The sequence below is a fragment of the Chanos chanos genome, chromosome 2 (genome assembly GCF_902362185.1).
Source record: "Chanos chanos chromosome 2, fChaCha1.1, whole genome shotgun sequence".
NCBI lineage: Eukaryota > Metazoa > Chordata > Actinopteri > Gonorynchiformes > Chanidae > Chanos > Chanos chanos.
In genome coordinates this window covers 46,611,920-46,634,502 of record NC_044496.1, presented here as the reverse complement: position 1 = coordinate 46,634,502, position 22,583 = coordinate 46,611,920, and the positions used below count along the sequence as shown (strand labels likewise).

Sequence of the window (22,583 nt, the reverse complement as noted above, 5' to 3'; positions counted from 1 at the left end):
GGATATCATAGCTGTCTGAGGTGTTCATCAAAAAGACCGGTTAAAAATCTTAGTCAGTTTCTACCCATATTACGCATTGTGAGTTTGTTTATCCTCAGTCCTTTCTCCAAATATAGCTGTGAAACCTAAGCTGTCTGAGCGCCGTACCGAGATCACCATGTACCTCTCTGTCATTAGTCCCGTTACTACGGAGACCGTAAAAGCAAAGCTGTGGTTCGCTGCGGCTCATGACGTCAGAGGGGTATCTCGGGAATTCCGTAAGCAGTGGACTAGCTGGTTTCTGAGCTGGCAACTTTTTGACCAAGCCAAAGGGGTAGTGTGTACAACTTTGAACGTGAAAAGCAACCGAGCTGCACTTGTATAAATGTTACCTGGGTTTTTCTTTGAGTTTTTGGAAAGTTTACAGGATGAATTAACATGTACACCAAAGGTACTAAAAAACGCGGTACTTGTTTTTAAAGCCCACGGAGCGTGTGACCACTCCTATAAATTATATTTTAATCATTTTTAAATCTGAGAAATAAAGGAAAGAAGAACCTTGAAGTTGCAACACATCGAAAAGTAAGTTACCTGACTAATACCTCATCACTGAACGTCACTTGATTTCCTTTGATCACTTGCTTACTTGCAAAACTCTTTTTGCTGCTGATGTTGTTGTTGTTGTCCTTGTTGCTCGTAGTGCCTTACTTCTTGACTTGAAACTTTTATAACATGACTGTAACCCATTCATAGCGATTTTCAAATGCAAAACACAGAGATCACAGAGAGAATAAGGAATTGTTTCATTACTGTTCAGTTAATGTCACTGGGCAGGTCTGTTGTGATGTTATGTGGGTGAGAGGTGACATATTCTTCCAAAAAAAAAGTCTTCCTCTTCAAACATTGCAATCTATAAAGGGAAACAAATGTTAGTGAGTTACTCATGTGGAAGTCGGTCGAACCACACAGAGATAACCCATAGAACGAAACTGACATTTATTAACTAGCATGGACCCATTGCCAGTAAGACATTATATTGAGTTTTGATTAATTTGTTTGATTAATTTGTTTTGATGAATGTGAAAGAATTCCTACCAAGAAATTCACCTGAATAGGGATCAAAATTTCGCTGTGAGGTTGTTTGAAGGTCTTACTGACACTGCCATTACAAGTGTTATCAAATTTTTGAGTGACATTTTTTGTCCTCACATCCTTGTTCCCCCACAAGACCACAGGACGTGAGTATTTCTCCCAGTCCATACCTTATTATGATACATTTATTGCTGATCAGTTTCATGGGCTTTCTCAGGTTTATTGTTGCGTGTTCTCTTGCCTTTGAACCTGTTGCTCATTGTGCAGCACAGAGGACCAGTTAGGAAAACACACTGTGTCTGTTTACACCCTTGGTTTATGAGGACCTGCACTGTCATTTCAACCTATGGTTAAATTTCCCATACGGATTTCTCTGGCCCGGCACCTCTATCTCGATTGACCTTATCATGGTTTATGCCATTGAGGGATCAGTGACAGTGCTGACACACCGCCAGCTCATATATCTGCCCTCCCAGTGTCCTCCAGCCCTTCAGGTTGCTAGCCGGCATCTTTAAATAGATAAGCACTTTATATTTACACTCAGCACTGCTGCCTGGGTGTGAGGAGTTTTGCAGTCTCACAGCATCTCTGTGGCTAGCCAGCAAACACCGATGAATGCTATTTATGTCTCTGCGAGGTTGGAGCTAGAGGTTGACAGACATATAGTCATGTCTCCCAAAGTTTTACCACATGACATGTAAACAGACAAGTTTAAACACACGTTGAGGAGATTTGTTCTGCTCTTTGTGTGTGTGTGTGTGTGTGCGTGTGCGTGTGCGTGTGTTGGTTAAAGAGCATGATCCATCTAGATGTCCTGGAAGCAGCAGGGCGTGTGGAGGGCTTGCCCCTGTCCTCCCCTCAAACCCTGTCGGAACCAGATGAGGAGGTTGAACTGGGTCAGGGTCTAAAAAGAAGAGGACGCTACCGTCATAGCCTGCAGCTGCTCAAACCCTTCAGAATCACCAACAAGTAAGAACAGCAATTCACCGAACTCCACAAACACACACACACACACACACACACACACACACACACACACACACTCTATAAAATACAGAATACAGACATGAAGCATTGATGTAGTTTTATTGAAAGTTACTTATGCAGCAAAAACAAGAATATATATTCTATGCTTTATAGACCGCTGTTGCTATTTGACAAGACCCGCGGGAGACATGTTTATTGACATTTGTCTGTGTGCTCGCATGTTTGTGTTGCTATGTGAAAGTCAAGTGTTGATAAGGAAACTCTACTTATCCCTTACTAACAGACGCATCTGTGTTTGCGGGTGCTCTAAGATAAACTCCACCACAAACTTTTTCTTCGCTTCTCAAAAACACTTCTGTAAAGGACCTGCAAACTGCTGTTCAAACACAAGAGTGTGATTCATGTTCCTCAGGCCTCTGCCAAACAATTGCTCTCTCACATTTCCTCTTTCACCCAAGGCCTATGTGTTCTTAATTTTACCACATAACATCAAAATTCTTGAGATTAACTATGCAGTTCTACTCCCTTTCAGACATCAGCACCCTGTAGACAATGCTGGGCTGTTTTCCTTTATGACTTTGCAATGGCTTTCTCCACTGGCATGGAAAGCACACAAAGCATCCAGTCTCAGCATGGACGATGTGTGGGGACTGTCATGTCATGAGGCATCAGAGACTAACAGCCAAAGGTGAGTTTCCAGCTTTCACCAGTATACTGCAAGGTATGGTCAGTTTGAATGGTTCAGCAAGATTGCTGTTGCCTCTCCCTTGTTCAAACATACAGTAGAAGCCTATCTTACTCATGAGCCACCTTATCATGAACAAACAGATACTCCCTAGAAAACAGCACTTGTGGCCCAAGGTTACAGTGTTGAATTCTGGGAAATGTGAAATTGAGATGGCAGTTGATGTGGGAATCCCTCAAGTCACGGTGGGAAGTGATGGATGTGGCTCCCTCTCCCCCCCCTTGCTCCTCGGCTCACACAGCCCAGAGAGTTCTGGCGTAGGGGTGTTATTAATAGCATGGATTAGAGAGGAGAGAGAGAGAGAGAGAGAGAGAGAGAGAGAGACAGAGAGACAGAGAGATAGGGAGAGAAGGCAAGATCTTCCCGTCTGCTCCAACAGATCAGTTATGTCATTAAGACTGCTCATTTGCACACGTGGTCCTCTTCCATTGAGGCTCAATTCTCCTGACTGTAGGCAGTCAGCTCAATGTAAAGACTTTCTCAGAGGCCATCTAAGGCCCACTAGTATAATCTAATCTAATTACACTTCTTTGTATGTCTGTCCTTTGTGGAGTAGTCTGTGGGGGTGTGTTTAAGTGTATTGAAGTCCAGCTCCTGGCTTTGAGCCAGAACTGGCTGGGACATGTTAAGGAGGTATGTGTGTATGTTTGTGTGAGGGCAAGGTGGAGAGGAGCTTAAACAGAATGTGTTCACCACTGGAACAGTTATGTAATGTACTCACAATAACAGAGCAGGGAAGGAGGAAAAATCTCTATTCCCTAATCTATTCTCCTAAACTCGCGACAGACTCAAACAGTGACACTGATACGTGTCTTTATTTTGATATCTAACAAATAAACATATAATAATTGTCAGTTATTGGTGTCTCAACAACCCAAACTTAGTTCCATAAATTAGCTTCATTTTCAACCTTTTGAATGTCTTAGCCACTCTGAAAATGACCCAAAACTTGCACTTTTTCCAATAAAGGTTAGGCCTAATTCAGTGTTATCTGGGAAGATGATGGAAAATTTGTACATATACAGCCTATTCTCATAAGTAAGAGTTATTATCTTGGTTTTACTCATTACGGCCTGTCCTCTAGGAGAATTCATCTAAAAACTTTCATACATTCTCTGTGCTTCACAATGTTTGTCATTACCATTAAAGATGAAAATCTCAAGGTAAAATGTCTTCCCCTCCCCGTTTCACGTTCACGTTTACCTTTTCATAGTCTTCACTCATTCTCTATTTTAATAGAATGAAAATCCATTCTTGGTTGTTCTTTATGATGTATGGTCAGTCTATACTCTTTCTGTTCTTAGTAAGTAATCATACTGCTGAAATCACACTTAGTTTTGATGTGTAAGCGGAGTAATGAATCCATCTTTGTTTTTCCTGTGTGGTTGTGATCAGGCTGGAGTCGTTGTGGCTGGACGAAGTAAAAAGGAAAGGCAGAGATGGAGCTTCTCTCTCCCGGGTCTTCTGGAGGTTCTGTCAGACCCGAATGCTTGTAGCCATTTTCTCTCTCCTCATCACCATGGTGGCAGGCTTTGTCGGACCTGTGAGTGCTAGTCAACACCCCCAACCCCAGCCCTTCACCACAAACACCCACATACACACACACACACACACACCCTTTTCTACCCCCTGGCCAGTCTAGAAACATGCCAGACTTCTCTTGCTTTGCCTCCACTTCCAAACTCTGACTGTATTATTGAATGGCTTTCTTTTCTTCATGCCGACTCAAAAACAAATATTGGAATTAAAACTGAGAGCTGTGCAGATCTCTTGGCAATGAAACTGGTATTAATAATAAGGATTATGCTGTGCGCCCAGTTTTCCTTTGACCCCTGAGGGATGTTTTTCTTTCGTATCAACACATTTTGCTGTGTTTATGCTGCCAAATGAATTTAAATCTGGACTGAACAACAGCATGAATTGTATGGCTTGTTCTTTAGGAATAATAATGCATTTTATTATGATTAGTTTCATTTGGAAGGGATTGTTTTTTATTGTTAATGCATAGTTATTGAATTTGGTGTACCCCGGCTGTGGAGCAGCTGAGAGTGCTGGTTTTAAGTTTAATTTTTCCATGTCATTATGAGGAAATGTATAAACTGGTGCATGCCTCTGACAATCAGCTGTAGCCTAATACCTTTAATGGGATTTACCTTTTTACACAATAACACCACTGTTTCTGTAAGCTTGGCTAGTTTTGCCTAGCTGTTGTTGTGGTTTATTTCAACCCAAATGATTTGTTATTTTGTTTGGTGGCGATGACTAGTCTCTCTCTCTCTCTCTCTCTCTCTCTCTCTCTCTCTCTCTCTCTCTCTCTCTTTCTCTCTCTTTTTCTCTCTCTCTTTCTCTCTCCATCTCTCTTTCTCACACACATATTGACACTAAATTTGTGCATATTCAGCAATTATTAAAAATCATCACAAAGTTTCAGTCTATGTTGTATCAAAACTTACTTTCGTTTCGTTTATTTTGTTTTACCTTTGCAGTTTCTGTCACACCCTGTTCTATGTCCATCCAGGTGAAAACACATTCTCTCATATTTCTTATTTGTCCATTTTCCTCTCACACCTTCCCCCTATTTCTCTCTCTCTCTCTCTCTCTCTCTCGCTCTCCCTCTTGTGTTCCCAGGCTCTGCTGGTGCGAGCTTTACTTGAGTATTCCCAGAGTCAAGAGACCTGGCTGCTGTATGGGCTGGTTCTGGTAGTGGGGATATTCCTTATGGAACTCGCCCGTTCCTGGTCGCTGGCCCTAATGTGGGCTGTGAATTACCGCACAGCTTGCCGTCTCCGGGGAGCAGCATTAACCCTCGCCTTCCACAAAATCCTGCGGCTGCGCAGCTCCAAAGACATAAGCACTGGGGAGGTGAGTGGACAAGGATGCCAACACTTCCTCTTCTGGTGCCCACTCTGTCCTCAAAACTGATTGTCTCCAAGGCAGAATGAATACGAGCACATTACTGGTTGTCATTAAGTCCGAATGGGTATAAAGAGTGAGACAGAGTAGATTTTATCCATCGGGTCCATACAGTATTCCATACAGTACAGAGTAGTGATGATGAAAGAGAAGAGATCTTTGTTTTAAAGCTTTGTAATCCTGTCTACAGGATATGCCATAAGATAACATAAGAACTTTTTAATACTACAAATACATGTTTGTTCTTTTTTCAATATTTATAACTTGGCAGTATACTAAGTAACACAGTGTCCTACTTGGAAAGTCTAATGTGCTCTAAATCTGTCATCTAATAGTTTTGATGAGACTCAGTTTGATTCTGCTGTGCCCTCAGCTGGTGAACATCTGTTCCAGTGATGGGCAGAGACTGTATGAAGCTGTATCAGTAGGCTGCCTCCTGGCTGGAGGCCCACTGGTAGGGATCCTGGGGCTGGCCTACACCACCTACTTCTTAGGACCAACTGCTCTTGTCGGCTCTGCAATCTTCATAATCTTCTACCCATCTATGGTGTGTCTGGACACCCAAACATCTCCTCTCAGATACCCTGTCAGCTCAGCACATAGTCTTGTATTTTCTTTCCTTAAGCTTGATATTATTGTATTTTTGTCGACTGACACTGAGGCTGGCACCTTTAGATTTATATGTTTATTGATGTGGATTCTATTTACGAGCTGCTGTTTCCTGTCCGTTACTCATGCCGATGTGTTTTTAATATCACTCCGCAGATGCTAGCTTCCCGTCTTACAGCGTATTTCCGGAGGAAATGTGTGGTGGTTACCGATCGTAGAGTCAGACTCATGAATGAGATCCTTGGATGCATTAAATTCATTAAAATGTACTGCTGGGAGTTAGCCTTTGCCACCAATATCCAGAGTGAGTCTCCTGTTCATCCATCTATCTATCCATCCATCCATCCATCCATCCATCCATCCATCCATCCATCCACACATATAATAAATAAAATCCAAGAATCAGTCATTGTAATTACGCTCTCACTTGCTTGCATGAAGCTGCCTTTTCTTTACTCCTCTTTTAAATGTAGCTTCTCATCCAAAATAGGAGTTTAAAAAAAACAAAACAAAATCAAGAGCATGAGGTCACGTTTAAACATTAAATGGTTATAACCTGCACAGAACATCTACAGCTCTCTTCATAATGTAAAGAAGCGACTCAAAGTCTTACTCTTTCCTTTGTAAGCTTCTACAGCTCCCCCTGTGGTTTTTCTCTCTTCCTTATGTTATTCTCCTTGTGACCTTCTTGGAAAGGACTTCTTTTTGCAATTGTGTCTCTTCTGAGTCCTTTAACTATATATTCGTTTCCTCTGGCTCATACTCCATTGGTAAAAGCACCCTCTTTTTAAGTATTCTGTTATCCATGTTTCCTCGAGCCCTTGGACTTCAAGGTTCATTTCCAAAGCATTTAAAACTCTTTGATACCTAATGTCTTTAGAGACCTGTTCCACTTGAGCACTCACTAGATGAAAGAATTTCTCATGAAGTAGCCTCATATATACTGCATAAGGATCATTGTACCCTTTAATTGTAGACATAATTAGCCAGCTAAGCAATCCATTATCAACCAGTTAAGAGAACCCCTGGTATTCTAACAATCAGTCACAATCTAATAATGAGGGCTGGCAAGGCTTGATTTTTTTTTTTCATTTTCTTCTAGAGAAATTGTGTGTGTGTGTGTGTGTGTGTGTGTGTGTGTTTTTCTTTTTTCCATGCAACAGAAAACAGTTCTTCATAATTTATGCAAAACCTCTTCACGTTGTTGTTGTAGATCTACAGAGGAGAGGAAATAATTAAACAGTCAAAACAACAATTAAACAAAACAACACCAAATAAAAAGCACCAAATAAAAAGTACACGTAGAGACCATAACCGCTGGTCCAAGGACGCACATTGGCTGTGAGCCATAGAAAACTGAGCGAGTTGCATGATTTTCCTCTTAGGCCTGTAGAAAACACACATGCACCTGATGGTTAGCTTGTGTATGTGTGTGTTTGTGTCTGGACTCTTGCCAGAGCATTACCATTTTTGTCTAGAGTTTCTTTCCATTTCTGGCTCAGAGGTACACTATAACCTGTCTGTATCTATTCGTCCTGTTTTTCCTGTTCTTGGACTCTGTGTAGCTCCAGGCAGGATGTACTCCTGAGATATGGCTTAGCTGCTACAAAGAAATGTCTAAAGAATATTATATCTTTCTTTCCTTTTTCTCTCCAGAGGTGAGAACAGAAGAGAAGGGGATATTGGAGAGGGCAGGTTACGTCCAGAGTCTGACTGTTGGTGTGGCTCCAATCGTTGTGGTCATTGCCAGTGTGTGTACATTCACTGTTCACATGGCCTTGGGCTATGACCTCACTGCTGCCCAGGTACACACACACACACACACACACACACACACACACACACACACACACATACAACACTCTCTTTTGTTCTCTTAGACACAATACACTAACGTATGTCTTCTCTCTACCTCAACAGGCTTTCACAGTTGTTGCTGTTTTCAACTCCATGACCTTTGCCCTCAAGGTCACACCCTTGGCAGTTCGTTCCCTGTCAGAAGGAGCAGTTGCAGTCAGTAGATTCCAGGTGAAAGCTTCAAACACCCTGCTATCCCTGCAGATAACATTCATAGCTCAGTTCAACAATGAAATAAACAACACAGTGGATGCTCAAACACACACACACACACACACAGGCAGACACACTCATTCATTCATTCGTTCATTCATTCATCCTTGTATCTGTTAAACATGATATGTGACACCCAAGCAGCCAAGAGAGAAAACACGAACTTAAATTTCTTTTACTAAATATTTTATTACCTGAATAAATTTCTTACTGAATATGAATTACCATAATACTGAACATGATAGAAATACTAACGAACAGATGTGTAAAACAGCATTATTTGTGTAAGCCGACATTCTCATGTGATAACATTTGTTTCTACAGAGACTGCTCATGATGGAGGACAGGGAGGAGATCTCAGTGAAGACGGAGGATCCTGAGAATGTGGTGGAGTTCAAGGACGCCACGCTGGCATGGGATAAGCCTCGGGGTCCGTCAAGTAAACGCGGAGGTCAGGGGCCACAGAAACAGCGCAAAAGTGGGGGCATGAAAAGGGTCCTACGGAGAGAGAAACTCAGTCTGTATATCATCAGTGAGGAGGGCAAAGGTCAGGATGAGGCACCTAATGCAGAGCATCTCCTCAAACACATGGAGCAGGAGAGTCCTCAGAGCACCATCTCTTCTACCCATAGCATCCGCCCACCACTGCACAAAACCCTCCACCGCATCCATTTGCACATTAAAAAGGTGCAGTGCCCTCTTACATCACTGTTACATCACAATGTCACGGTTGCATCAGCACCACTCTGTGCTATTAGCTACAATTGAAACATTACAAACATTTTGTCTTTTGAATTGATTCTCAGTGAACACAAATGCCGTACCCAACATTATGCTTCTTATTTCAATTTGTCATGTTCAGATTGAGTTATGCAAGCTTGAATACGCTGAGTGCTGTGGTTGAATGCTGCCTGTATTTCTTTCTCATCATCGTACCAATAAAGTGTGATTTGTTGCTTACCTATAGGGGGCGCTGGTGGGATTCTGTGGTGGTGTGGGCAGTGGAAAGAGCTCTCTACTTTCTGCTCTATTGGGACAGGTCAGTCATCATGTCATTACTTCTCTCCTCTGCCAAATGTCAGATGGCCATCATACTTCCTGAGCTCTTCTCTGTAGATATGATATTGCCATTCACTCACACCATCACAAGTGTTTAGAAGTGGAGGATTTGAGCCAGTTTGGATATGACCTGTCTGTTAACCTTACTGATATGGGCTGGAACTGCCATGTAAGCTTTCTCTCTCTTTCTCTCTCGATCTTGATCTCGCCCTCTCTTCCTCTCTCTCTCTCTCTCTCTCTCTCTCTCGATCTCACCCTCTCTTTCTCTCTCTCTTTTTTCTGGGGTAGATGACACTTCTCGGGGGGTCACTGGCGGTCAGCGGGGGTTTTGCCTATGTGGCCCAACAGGCCTGGATTCTCAATGACTCCCTGAGAGAGAACATTCTGTTTGGAAAAGAGTACAATGAAGAAAAGTATGCATTTCAGCTTTCACATCTTATGTAGTCCTTATACAAGTTTAAGGACCGACCCTTGTTTGACATTCAATCTTGAGTATCTATGTGACTGATGCGTAAACCATTTGTTTTCTGTGTGAATTGCTCTCTGAACAGATACAACTCAGTATTGGAAGCATGTTGTTTAATGCCAGATATCGCTGAGCTGCCTTATGGGGACATGACAGAGGTAAAATACAATACATTCAAAGCTCAAAGCATTTTAATGGCCTCACTATAATTAACTCAGCCATAAAATTCACACATTTCTGCTTCTCATCACCGTCCTATCGCCATTTCACTGTTGTAAAAAGAAAAAAAAAAGAAAGAAAAAAAATGCTCAGTAAGAATTGCAGTCCTCCGTTAGAATTTTATGTTTAATTTTCTTCTCAGCGGGTGTGTGGAGCCAGTGGCTAACAATAGCATGCGGTCCACACTCTGTCAAAACGTATTTCTCTTAATAGTTTCCTGTCAACGTTCCAGATAGCTGTAAACCCAGCATTGCTACAGATTGATATGTGTGGACATCATCCTCCTTCAGTGATTTCAAATATCTGTAAATGTTTCATGCATAGGTAAATGTAATGTACATACAATTAGACGTCATTCATATAGTTGTGCTTACATTTCATAATGAGTATTTTTATAAGAAACTAAGTGAGATGGGATACTGTGTTCCAGATAGGGGAACGTGGTGCTAACCTCAGCGGTGGCCAACGCCAGAGGGTGAGCCTGGCGCGGGCTCTGTACAGTGATAGGCCCATTCTCCTGTTGGATGACCCACTCAGTGCGGTTGATGCCCATGTTGGCGCACATCTCTTCCACAGTGCGATCCGTAGAGCTGCCCCTGGAAAGACTGTGTTGTTTGTCACACACCAGCTGCAGGTGTGTGTGTGTGTGTGTGTGCAAATATATTTGCAATAGCTGTCGCTGGAGTTTCTCAGTCTGTACAAAATGGAAAATATGACATAAACAGAGGTGGTGTGTGTACTGTGCTCTTGTTGATCCTCTTTTAGCCCAAATCTGACATTTAAAAAAAAAAGAATCGTGAATAACAAATGTAATGTGAATTATACATTGGGTTTGAGGCAGTTTCTGTCACAGGTGTTGTTAATTAATTTTAGGCAGGTTAATGATGTTACCCAGCTGGAGTTGACAGTGTGTGTGTGTGTGTGTGTGTGTGTGCGTGTGCGTGTGCGTGTGCGTGTGCGTGTGTGTGTGTGCGTGTGTGTGTGTGTGTGTGTGTGTGTGTGTGTGCGTGCGTGCGTGTGTGTGTGTGTGTGTGTGCGTGCATGCGTGTATGTGTGTGCGTGTGTGTTTGTGTGTGCGTGTTTGTGTGTGTGTGTGTGTGTGTGCATGTGTGTGTTTGTGTGTGTGTGTGTTTAGTACCTAGTGGAGTGCGATGAGGTGGTGCTGATGAAAGATGGACAGATTGCGGAGCACGGCACCCATGCCCAGTTGATGGGGAGACAGCGAGATTACGCTGCTCTGTTCAACAGCATCCAGCAGGAGGTACATTAGGGAAAACACCAGTGCCACACCTCTCACAAAACAGTCCACATCCACATGCCTGAAAAATTCATGAACGTCTCTGCTCCTCTCAAATGTTAATTCATCCAGTGCTTTCATAATTGATGAGTTTATTGATCTATGAGTGTGCAGACACTAAAAGCCTGTCATCCACTGCTGAATTAATGACCTAACATTTATTCATCTGCCTCTGACAGTTTTCAGCCCTTCTTTGACTCTCTCTCTCTCTCTCTCTCTCACGCACACACAAACACACACGCTCCGTCTTTTGCAGAACATAGTGCGAAAAAATTTAAAGAACAAACAGAGGACAGAGAATGAGAAGAGCCAACTTTCATCCTACACGGTCAAATCTCACAGACCTTCCACAGAGAGTAAGAAAGGTTAGTGAGGCCTTCACAATGTCAGAGTCATGCCTACTCTTTCTCCTTCATCAGCTCACTTTGCACTTGATGACTCATAAATTATCTCACTCTTCTCTCCGGTATGTGTTTGATGCATGTCTGTGTGTGTGTGTGTGTGTGTGTGTGTACGTGTTGTAGACCAGCTGATGCAGGCAGAGGAGAAAGGTTCTGGAGCCGTGGCCTGGTCTGTGTATGCTGCCTATATAAAGGCAGCCGGGGGCCCTCTCCCCTTCATCTGCAATATTCTCCTCTTCCTTTTCACCACAGGCAGCATCGCCTTCAGTAACTGGTGGCTGAGTCATTGGATCAAACAGGGTAGTGGGGTAAGTGGGCATAGGCTCTAGGATAAGACTGAAACTTCTATCTCTCTCTGTCTGCCCCTCTCAGACGAAACCAATAGCTTTCATCTCAGCAGAGGCAGAACATAAAACTCAACACATGTAATTAAAAATTCACTCGCTCCTGCTATGAGCCATGATTTAAACAGAATGAAAACCAGAGCAACAAACGCCAGCTGTGAATTTGCTCTCCACAGGCACAGAGAATGTTTCGCTTACGCTGTACTCTTTCACATTTTCATGAGCCTGGAGACTATATTCACAGAAGTTTTCTGTGAATTAAAATCTTGTTTCCTAGAGGATAAATGATGTTATTTATAACTCTGCCCTTCCAGAACGCGTCGTTATCACTGGGGAATGAAACTGTGCCCAATGACAGCATGCGGCTGAACCCACACATCCAGTACTACTCGTTTGTGTATGCGCTATCCATGGGGGCTGTGCTCTTTCTCAAAACTATGCGGGGTCTCGTCTTTGTCAAGGTAATCCTCCTTTTTTCTTGTTGTCTGTTTTTCTCCTACAGGTATTATTTTATTTAATACACAAACCTACGTTGCAGGCAGTTTCAGTTTTGAACACTTATTGGCAGTATTGGGGGTAACGGGTTAGAAAGTAACGTGTCACTGTAATTATATTACTTTCCTCCGTAACAAAGTACAGTAAAGGATTATAGTTCAAATTTCAGTCACCACATTACAGCTGCTGGGTTATTTATATGTCCTTTCCTGCCTTACACACTCCTTTTCAAAAGAATGTTTTTCAATTCTTTTTTTTTTTTTTATAATTACATTTAACTTATAAAATGGATAGTTCCGATCCTGGGTGCGATACAGTGTCAATACAGTGCATACACTATAGTGTATACTGGGTTAATACAGCTTTCCAGAGATGTTAAAATGCCAGATTATAGAAGCAGCTATGACATGACACACACCTGTTCACCTTAACTGTGTATCTATGGTATGACTACCCACTGTCACTAAGGAGAGACTGGGTCCTTGACAGTAGCTCCTGTTAAATGGGACAAAACTGACAACTGGTTAGTTAGCTAGCTGGCAAGGTCTGCTACATTTGAGAAAACCAAAAATAGGGTGTAGCTAAACAAGACAATAATACAGAGAGCTTTAATGTTACTTTTAATCACAAAATACAAATAATGCAGCTGGTAGCTGATGATAATACCAAAATATATCCCTAGGTACCTCAGAAACAACTGGTAGTTAACCATTGAAGCTAAAAGACAACATACTGATTAATGTAGCTAACTAGTCTATACAAGGTTAGTTATAGTTAGATGGCTAAGCTCATGTGTTTCTATTTTTTGTCACTGCTCAAAAATGTGAACTCATGAATGAGGCTGCGCTTTACAGTTATTACTTTGAACTAGGCTATTGCGCTGAAAATAAAGTAATGAAGGGACTGTGCTGTGCTGTGCTGGGGAATATGTAGTTTTAAAGTGTAACTCAAAAGTAAAGTAATGAGTAGTGTAATTACTTTTCAAAAGGAGTACCAACCCAACACTGCTAATTTGATTATAATTAGCTCTGATTATCATTTACCCTTCATTCACACATTGTTCATGACTCACAATCTCTGTCCACCAGCAGATCTAGAGTTAATTTGTTGTATGCCCTGAAGGTTTAGGAGAGCATAACACTAAACCCCTTCTTTACTGCTGAATGAATTTTCTGGGTATTAAACAGTATTGACAAATTGACCGTGTGATGCCCTGGGTGAGAGCAGCACCTCACGGCAACCCACAATGTATTTTCCCACAGTGAGTTATGGGAAAATATGAAAAAAAGATAGTAATCTGTTATGGGGTTTTTTCCCCCCTTTTCTTTCTTTTAGGTTGTGTATGGGCTGTTCATAGTCTTCCTACTTCCCACCATGCTTAATTTTCTCTCTCTTTATGTATTCTGCATCTCTTTGGTGTTTTTTTTTCTTCTTTGTAATTGAAAATGTCTGCGAAGAAAACCTATTTATCTGTTCATGTCTGTGGGTTGTGTGTGTGTGTGTGTTTGTGTGTGTAAGAGCATCCCTTTGGGCCAGTGTAACCCCTGTTCTCCATTAAATCGTCTTGACAGCGCATTCGAGAGGTTGTGTCCCTGTGTAATTATGTGCCACTTGTGTTAACTAATTTCTCAGTGATGTATAATCTTTGCTAGCCCAGAGGTGAGATTAGAAAGTTTTGGGAGCTTTAAATATTCTATCGGTTGAATGAATTCGCCCTCTTGTGTCAAAAGCTTTTTCTGGCAAACAGTAATGTGTTCCTTAAATGTGCATGCCCAGAGTTAGGGTCAAACAACTTTTGTACAACAGCATGTTATATCATCACTCCTTGTGGACATTTTTTCAGGTGAGCTTGACAAGTCACCAAACAAATGTTCCTCCGTTTTGCAACATTTTGAAACAGTGGTGAACAGCAGTCCTGTTTCAGGCATTAGCAGTACGACACATGAGTGTTACATTGCATGTATGACTGTGTAAACTGATCTGGCACTAGCTGCTTGTTTGTCTTATGTTCTTCTTGTTTTCTTATTCCATTTTAGCAAAGAACAGGACCAATTTTCCCACAGTACAATATTTATAGATTTGTGTACTTGTGATGCATGCTTGTGTTTATTTCTGTCCCTGACGTTTTGGAGTTGCTTATAGGTATTTGGTTGTATCATTTGTCTGTCTGCTCGTTCATATAAAATGTGTTGGGTCTGGCCATGAGTGTAATGACCTTTCTTTTGTGTGGGTGTGTGTGTGTGTGTGTGTGTGTGTGTGTGTGTGTGTGTGTGTGCGCGCGTGTGTGTGTTGCAGTGCACTGTTCGAGCAGCCTCAGCCTTGCATGATAAGTTGTTTCAGACACTTCTCCGCAGCCCCATGAGTTTCTTCGACACCACACCACTGGGACGCATACTTAACAGATTCTCCAGGGACATGGACGAAGGTGAGGCCTTGTTCCCTTTAGAGACTAAGGAGTGCTTTCTCACTCATTCTTTCTTTTTATAGTTAATTATGGTTAAATTTACCTTCCCCTTTCTCCCCCTTTCTTTCCTTCTTTCTTTCTTACTTTCTTTCTTTCTTTCTTTCTTTCTTTCTTTCTTTTTGTCTCCAGTTGATGTTCGTCTGGCCATGCAGGCAGAGATGTTGCTCCAGAACCTAACCCTAGTGCTGTTCTGCCTGGGTGTGGTTTGCGCCGTGTTTCCGTGGTTTCTTTTCTCGATCATTCCACTTGGTGCCTTCCTCTTCCTCGTCAACCGCATCTCTAGGTAAGTCTCCATCAATCCTATGAAAGACCTGGCATGATATTTGGATAATTGAATTCAGCTCAAGTCTTGTAATAAGTGATTGAAGTCTTTTAGGTTAAGTTATTTGAGTTTAGTATGATTTTGGTGTCTCTGAACCAAAACATGGTCATTAAAAATCTGCGAAAATCACTGATATAGAGGGAAGTTTAAACTGTGAAATGTAGAATCAACTGCTTATATCCAAAGCTTTTCTGAAAATTCATAAGTTCATAAAAGATTTCATCACAAAAAAAAAAGTCATTACAAAAGTTTATATTGAAACCAGTTTTAAATGTTAAAACCTCCTCAGAAATAGTTTTTTTTTAATGAGGACAGTGAAGAGAGAGGAACAGTCTAGTATCTTCCTTTTCCTTCCTTTTTCACTCTTTCATGGGGAAGGGATGACTCTCGTGTTCACAGACGTCCACCATTTCATATTTACATCTAAAAGTAGAAATCACCACTCCTCTGTCAAGAAAAGCCCCCACCCTTGTCTCTCCCTTTTTCTCTTTCTCCCTCTCTCTCTACTGAAGAGCCAGGCTCTGACGCCTGGCGGGTTTAGCACAGGCGTGTGACTGGGCTCATGAAGTCCTTTATAAATCAACTTTGGAGCTCTGAGACGACTGCGACGCTGCCGGTGAAAGGGCCACCCCCCCACCACTGTTATTGTCCCTTATGGGCTCCCTCATCTCATAAGCCACTAACCTGTCAGATCACAGCCACTGTTGCCTTGGATCTCGGGCACAGATGAGACTCACTTGCCCTTTGATCAGACCTCGCACTTACATTTAGCTGTGAATTCAGCAGAACTGCATGGAGTTATTTTTTTTTGTTGTTTTTTTTTTAGCGTAGGTGTGCATTTTTGAGTGTCTGAATTTCACTCTTTCTCTCCTCTTCTTTCTCTGTTTGCAGGGTGCTGATTCGTGAACTGAAACGGCTGGAGAATATTAGCCAATCGCCTTTCACCTCTCACATCACCAGCAGTTTGCAGGGTCTGTCCACTATCCATGCCTATGGAAGGAGGAGGGATTTCCTGCACAGGTAAGAGATGTGTGTAACTGCGTGTAAAAGTCCACACCTCCCTTTCCCTACCCACATGTTGAGTCTGCACATGCTTGCAAGAAAACTACTGTTTCACTTAGAGTGCCGGAGTTCTTGTTTTAATTGTCCTCACCCCGGCACCCTATGTACAACTTAATCATACTTTATAAGTTTGTGTCTATGCAAAAAGATATACATAAATGCAGTAGGGTAATGTAATGTTTGACCTGTATAACTCATTACATATCTCATTGAACCTATTAGTCAGATGTATGATCAGTCAGATGTTGCCTAATGCTTGGGGACTGATAAGGGTAATTGTCTTGAATATCTGACATGGCGTGTCGCTGATGTTTTTGTAGATGATGATGATGATGATGATGATGATGACAGCCACAAACACGGTGATTCTGTTTTCCCAAAATCCTACACTTTGCCTAAATATTTTTTTTTCCCTAAATCTCTCTGTTCGCTTTTCAGGTACCAGGCCTTGCTGGACACTAATCAGGCCTCTCATTACCTGTTCAGCTGTGCCATGCGTTGGCTTGCAGTCCGTCTGGATCTCATCAGTATAACCCTCATCACTGCCGTAGCCACTCTCATCGTCTTTATGCATGGGCGCATCCAACCTGCTTACGCTGGTCTCGCCATCTCTTACGCTGTTCAGGTACTCACCTGACACTGACACATGCTGACACACTCTCTTTCTCTCTCGGGTGTTGGGTGTTGGGTGTTGGGGGGGGGGGCTTAGAGAAAGGAAAATGTTTTAATATTTCAGGTAGGTTTGCCCAGAATACTTTTTTTTTTCAAAGTTACTGCATATTATAGACATTTCTGTGTACAATACCTTACTCTTGTTTGGGAACAAGGAGGTTGTTTTTCATACTTTGTCTTTGTTGCCATCTGATATGGTACGCTAACTTTACAATCACAAGTGGTGTCAAGTCACCTGGGGGAATAATTGTCTTTTAGTGAGATGAAATAGCCTACTGTTTGCTATGTAAACTTCATTAAAATTCATTGAATTTGTATTTAACCGATGGATTCCATTCCTATCATTCTGTCACTCCCAGCTAACAGGTCTGTTTCAATTCACTGTGAGGCTGCTGTCAGAGACAGAGGCTAGATTCACCTCAGTGGAGCGGATCAATCATTACATAAAGGTAAGCAGCTCCGCCGAAACATTTAGGAGTTAATAAAAAAGAGAGGACCGGAACTTTTTGTCATTCGGCTGACGTTATACGCAAAGTATGTGTGTCATTTAAGGAATATGCAGACCAACAGACCCGGCAACCTGCATTCACGGTGTCCAAAACCTCTTCAGACAGAACTCAGCAGGGCTCTGATGGAATGCAGCGTTTGTCTGCTTGCACATCACGGCTAATGCCGTAATGTGTTTCATAAACCCTCTCATCAAAGCCAAATGGCCTGGGTGGCACAGACGTCAGTGCAATGCAAACAGGGGCTCTTTAAAATGATCAAGTGCAGACTGACTAATCAGTATGGGGTTACTTGAGGAGAAAAGAGATGAGAAAACCCCCATCATCAAAAGATTCAGTAATGATGTCCTCGTTCTCTTTCATTTACAGAATCTGGAGTCAGAAGCCCCAAGGCGACTTGAGGGCCCCTCTGCTGTGGAATCGTCCTGGCTACAGAAAGGACAAATCAGCTTCCAGAATGTGGAGATGCACTATCGAGACGAGCTGCCTCTCGTCCTGAAAAAGCTCTCTTTTGATATCCAGCCGGAGGAGACGGTGGGCATTGTCGGCAGAACTGGATCAGGTACAATTTATCTCCCCCATCATTAAATGACACAGTAAATTCAAACTTAGAAACGTGATGTCTCTGATTCACTGAGAAACATTTGCAAATCTGCCAGTGACCAAGCGAATGACCAAAAAGTGGCAAAATAAGAAAAAAAACGTCAAGATTCGTTACTTTTTTGTTTAGACTGTCGTGTGATGGAAAACAGGTGCTGTCACCGCGTTTTCGGGCAGTGATGTTCCCAAAGTGACAAACGCTTCATTGTTACTGAAATATTTGTGGCTTGAAAGCTGCTCTGAGTTGTTCTTAGTAGTTATTCTGATCCTTTCTGTTCAATCCCTCAGGGAAGTCATCCCTGGGTGTCGCCCTCTTCAGACTGGTAGAACTGAGCGGGGGATCCATCATTATTGATGGTGTCAACATTGCTCACATAGGCCTGGAGGACTTGAGAAGCAAGTTGTCAGTCATTCCTCAGGAGCCTGTACTCTTCATTGGCACTGTCAGGTGCAGTCCTCGTCACTCGCTGTCATTCGCCTTTCCAGGCTGAGCTGTTGTCATGCTCTTTCATTCGTTCTGCAGCTGTTTAGCTCTCTCTCTCTCTCTTTTCTCTCATGCAGGTCAAACCTGGACCCCTGGAGTCAGTACACTGATGCAGAGATCTGGGAAGCTCTGGAAAGGACACATATCAAAGACATGGTAAACAAAGGAGGGAAGAGAAGCAAATATACAACACACATTCATCAGTGTAGTTTTGGAACGGGAGCAGTCAACTCTCCCCTTCAAAAATCTACCCTCATCTTAACACGTGATGATTCTTATAATCATACATTAGTAGAATCAAAGGTTAGCGATAGAGTAAGAAAGTAAACCTGCAAAAAGAAATGTCAGTTACCCACTGTGGAATTGCAGTGTAATAAGGTATCATTTATTTTGTAGTTTGTTGGTTTTATAGTTGATTAGGCTTCATTGTGAATACCTTTGTATGTCTGATGGTCTGTAGGTAAGCCAGTTGCCTAATTCGCTACACTCTGAAGTGACGGAGAACGGGGAGAACTTCTCAGTGGGAGAGAGACAGTTGCTGTGTGTGACCAGAGCTCTACTCAGACACAGCAAGGTACTTTGTCACACTGTAGCTACCACTGCACACACATAGCACATCTCACTACAGCTGCTTTCCTAGACAGATTACCAGAGGTCCTGTACTGACATGTGATATGTCAGTGTTTGTCATTTGAGTAGATCTGTTCTTGATGAATGAGGCTTGTTTAGGAGGAAGGTTTGCAGTACACTTTCTATGTGCATCTCAACTCTGGAAGATTTTGGTGACATTAGCCCTCAGCAATATCAAAATACACGTTATCGTAATCTTAAAAATCTCAACGGTCACTTTTACCACTTTCCACATGGATTTCACAGTCATCTGATTACCTGTTCCTTGTTCAAAAAATGAAAATGTTCAAACAATCATACTGAAGCTTTTCAGGAATCCTTATTCATATATCAGTGATCCTGAAATCTTGAGCCAACTATCTTTTGTGAAATGTCTGTTTAGTTTCACTGTCCCCATAATAGAGAAACATTGCCACCTAATGGCTGACAGACTTGAATCATTCAGAATCAAACTGTGTGTGTGAGAGAGAGAGAGGAACCATATAAAACAAACCAATAATGAGCTCAAAGCATGCATCTCATCCATAAATGAAGCCTGTATAATTTAATGAAAGACTAATTGAACGTCTCAGTGAGCATGTTAAGATGTAATTGTGTTGTTTCTCTGCTGCTCTTGAGACAGCTTGGTGTTACGCTTTTCTTGATCACTAAGTCTGTGATGCGAATCGGTCTGTTTCAGATCCTCCTACTGGATGAAGCCACAGCTGCCATTGATACAGAGACCGACAGACTTTTACAGGAGACCATTCGCTGTTCCTTTAAAGGCTGCACTACACTCATCATCGCTCATCGCCTCAATACTGTCCTCAGCTGCGATAGAGTCATGGTGCTGGACCAGGGACAGGTGAGTCTTTTATCTACGCATCACAAAGCATGACCTACGTCAATGAACCAAGATGAAAAGCATTGAATCTCTTGGATTTTGAGTTTGTCTCTTTGCTGAATGTCTATGTGTTTGTCTTCTTTTGTGAAAGATTTTGGAATTTGATGCACCATCAACCTTACTGGCAAATGAGAACTCAAGGTTCCGTGCAATGATGGAGGCAGCGGATGGGAAACGCAACCAATCAGAACAGAGCTGAATGAGCTCAAATGAGCCAGTGAAGCATCGCCAGTCTCTGTACACAACAAAACAAGGAAACTCTGGATGGAGCCATGGCATAACTGTTATAAACAAGTCCAGAGAATTCTTTCAATCACAATATAAATATCATTGAGTAAGCTGCTAGAGGAGGAAGCATTCTTTGTATTTTAAGACAAAATAATTACGTATATAATTTGCACACATTTTGAAATCGTAAAACTACTGTTTTTATGTTTGGTTTTTGTGAACATGGGTTCCAGTCATCATAGGCTGGGGGATGGGGGAATGTTTTTTTCTAAAATACTGTTCTTTCTCATATTTCTCTTTTCATGCACAAAAGTGAACCAACCAAAGAAATAATAACTTGAACACACAAACAGTACTAATCATTCCATTGAAGACAGGCACTGTTTGAAAAAAAAAAAATCTCATTCATTTCTTTACTGTAAAGTTCATATTGTTTGTGATTTTTGTGCCTCTGTTGTTGTAAGACAGTATTTTGTGAACTAAAACGACTGTGCAATGATTTGATGGAAAATATATGTTATATATAGTTATGTGTTTGAAATTTTATCACCATTTTCAGACCCAGATTTAATCTGTCAACGATGTTTGACTCTCCTATTTAAGGACTGGTGGGTTTGAATTTTTAATTTTGTCACATGAATTTGGGCATAATTCTGATCTGTGCGTAGTGCTTGCCTGAGTGCATGTAGTGTTGTCAATGGTACAATTTGCAGAAGAGCCTAGGAGAAGCATCATGCCATTTCTTGCATTTTTTAGGAGTGCCTATACTCAGACAGTTTCCCTCTGATCAGCAAAGCACTCTTATATTCGTGAATGCTCAATGAGCTAACTGCATATTTGGATGCCTCTGATGTATTACAAAAAAAAAAAAATATATATATATATATATATATACATCCTTGTTTTTGAAGAGGGTGACAAATTCCTACTTAAGTTTAATATTACAGTAACTGAACCAAGATTCTGATGTTATGTATTTTATGCCTTGAATGATGATATAGGATTAAGACACTGAAAAGAAATTGCAATTATATCTTATTTACATTTTATTATAGACATTGCCTTGTTAATGACCTCAGATTGTAATTTTGCAATTGTTTTATCAGTGGTTTTCTATAATTGTCATAAAAATGCTTTATCAATAAAAGTATTTTTATACTGCTTATGTTTTCCTCACATTTCCTCAAAAAGTTATTGTTGATTAATTGTTGATAGTTGTTGATTGTTTGTGCACTACATTTTGTTTAACTTAACAATACTTCTTAAAACCGTAGACCATCCTACAATTTCCAAACCATCACCTGCAGTGTTTATAATTTGCCATTAAGTGTATTAACAATGAAACAATGTCTTAGTGAATTTAGGAATATTTTAGTAATATTTTTGCATACCAACATTACATGTAGTCTAGTTTTCTATCTATCTATATTGCATTTTCATATTTCAGTATCCGTATGTTATATATGGTCTTCGGATTTTCTGTGTGAAATGAGCAGAAACAATTTGCTTCATAATACAATAAGGTTTCTTGACAACGAGAGGTATGATAGGATATTAGTTCTGTCTCCTTCCGGCCATTGGGGCTCAAACGTAGATGATAGGAAAAGACAAGATTGTGTACTTCCCTGTATTACCATAGGAAACTTCGTCATGCAGTAGGTGGAGTTGTACAAGACGTTACCCTGAATGCCTCAACGATTGGATTCTTCATACTTATTTTTGCATAATGGAACGGGGATGGAGAACTTGTGCATGTACATTTAGATTCACGCGCAAATGAAGTACTTCGAGTAGATAAAATCTATTTGCCTGTTAATTTCGAAACTGCGTAAATTTTACTTATAACAAATATCTCGAGATCAGTTGAGGATCGATTTCTTTTCCCCTTGGTCCACAATACAAAAAAACCCACTTCCTCTCTGTATCGCCTTATATGGTAATACATCCCCTCCTTCAACCGACGACATTTCCACAAAGAGCTGTACGTCTGAATCGTGCTTCCTATGATCTGTGGCTCATCTGAGGCTCAAACGGAAAGGGGAGAGCCGTAGCTGCG

At 41.4% G+C, this 22,583-nt stretch overlaps 1 protein-coding gene across 1 annotated transcript; it reads left to right on the top strand.

Annotated features, from left to right (window-relative positions):
• Positions 1 to 501: 501 nt before the first annotated feature.
• LOC115829062 (multidrug resistance-associated protein 5) lies at positions 502 to 20,732 on the top strand. The gene is made up of 29 exons (XM_030793151.1): positions 502 to 561; positions 1,865 to 2,040; positions 2,591 to 2,746; positions 4,199 to 4,346; positions 5,432 to 5,665; positions 6,090 to 6,263; positions 6,482 to 6,629; positions 7,982 to 8,130; positions 8,246 to 8,353; positions 8,720 to 9,082; positions 9,363 to 9,434; positions 9,743 to 9,867; positions 10,006 to 10,078; positions 10,570 to 10,773; positions 11,275 to 11,400; positions 11,693 to 11,801; positions 11,961 to 12,145; positions 12,496 to 12,642; positions 14,972 to 15,101; positions 15,270 to 15,423; positions 16,354 to 16,482; positions 16,963 to 17,149; positions 17,556 to 17,645; positions 18,072 to 18,264; positions 18,591 to 18,750; positions 18,864 to 18,942; positions 19,247 to 19,360; positions 20,096 to 20,260; positions 20,391 to 20,732. The coding sequence occupies exons 2-29, from the start codon at positions 1,868 to 1,870 to the stop codon at positions 20,496 to 20,498; spliced, it is 4,203 nt and encodes a 1,400-aa protein (XP_030649011.1). The 5' UTR covers positions 502 to 561; positions 1,865 to 1,867; the 3' UTR covers positions 20,499 to 20,732.
• Positions 20,733 to 22,583: the final 1,851 nt, after the last annotated feature.

Bases quoted from the DNA above. Each gene is read 5' to 3' on its own strand.
- LOC115829062 (XM_030793151.1), top strand. From the start codon at position 1,868: ATGATCCATCTAGATGTCCTGGAAGCAGCAGGGCGTGTGGAGGGCTTG. The intron at 6,264-6,481 runs GTGTGTCTGGAC...ATCACTCCGCAG, and splicing joins TAATCTTCTACCCATCTATG to ATGCTAGCTTCCCGTCTTAC. The intron at 17,150-17,555 runs GTACTCACCTGA...TGTCACTCCCAG, and splicing joins CCATCTCTTACGCTGTTCAG to CTAACAGGTCTGTTTCAATT.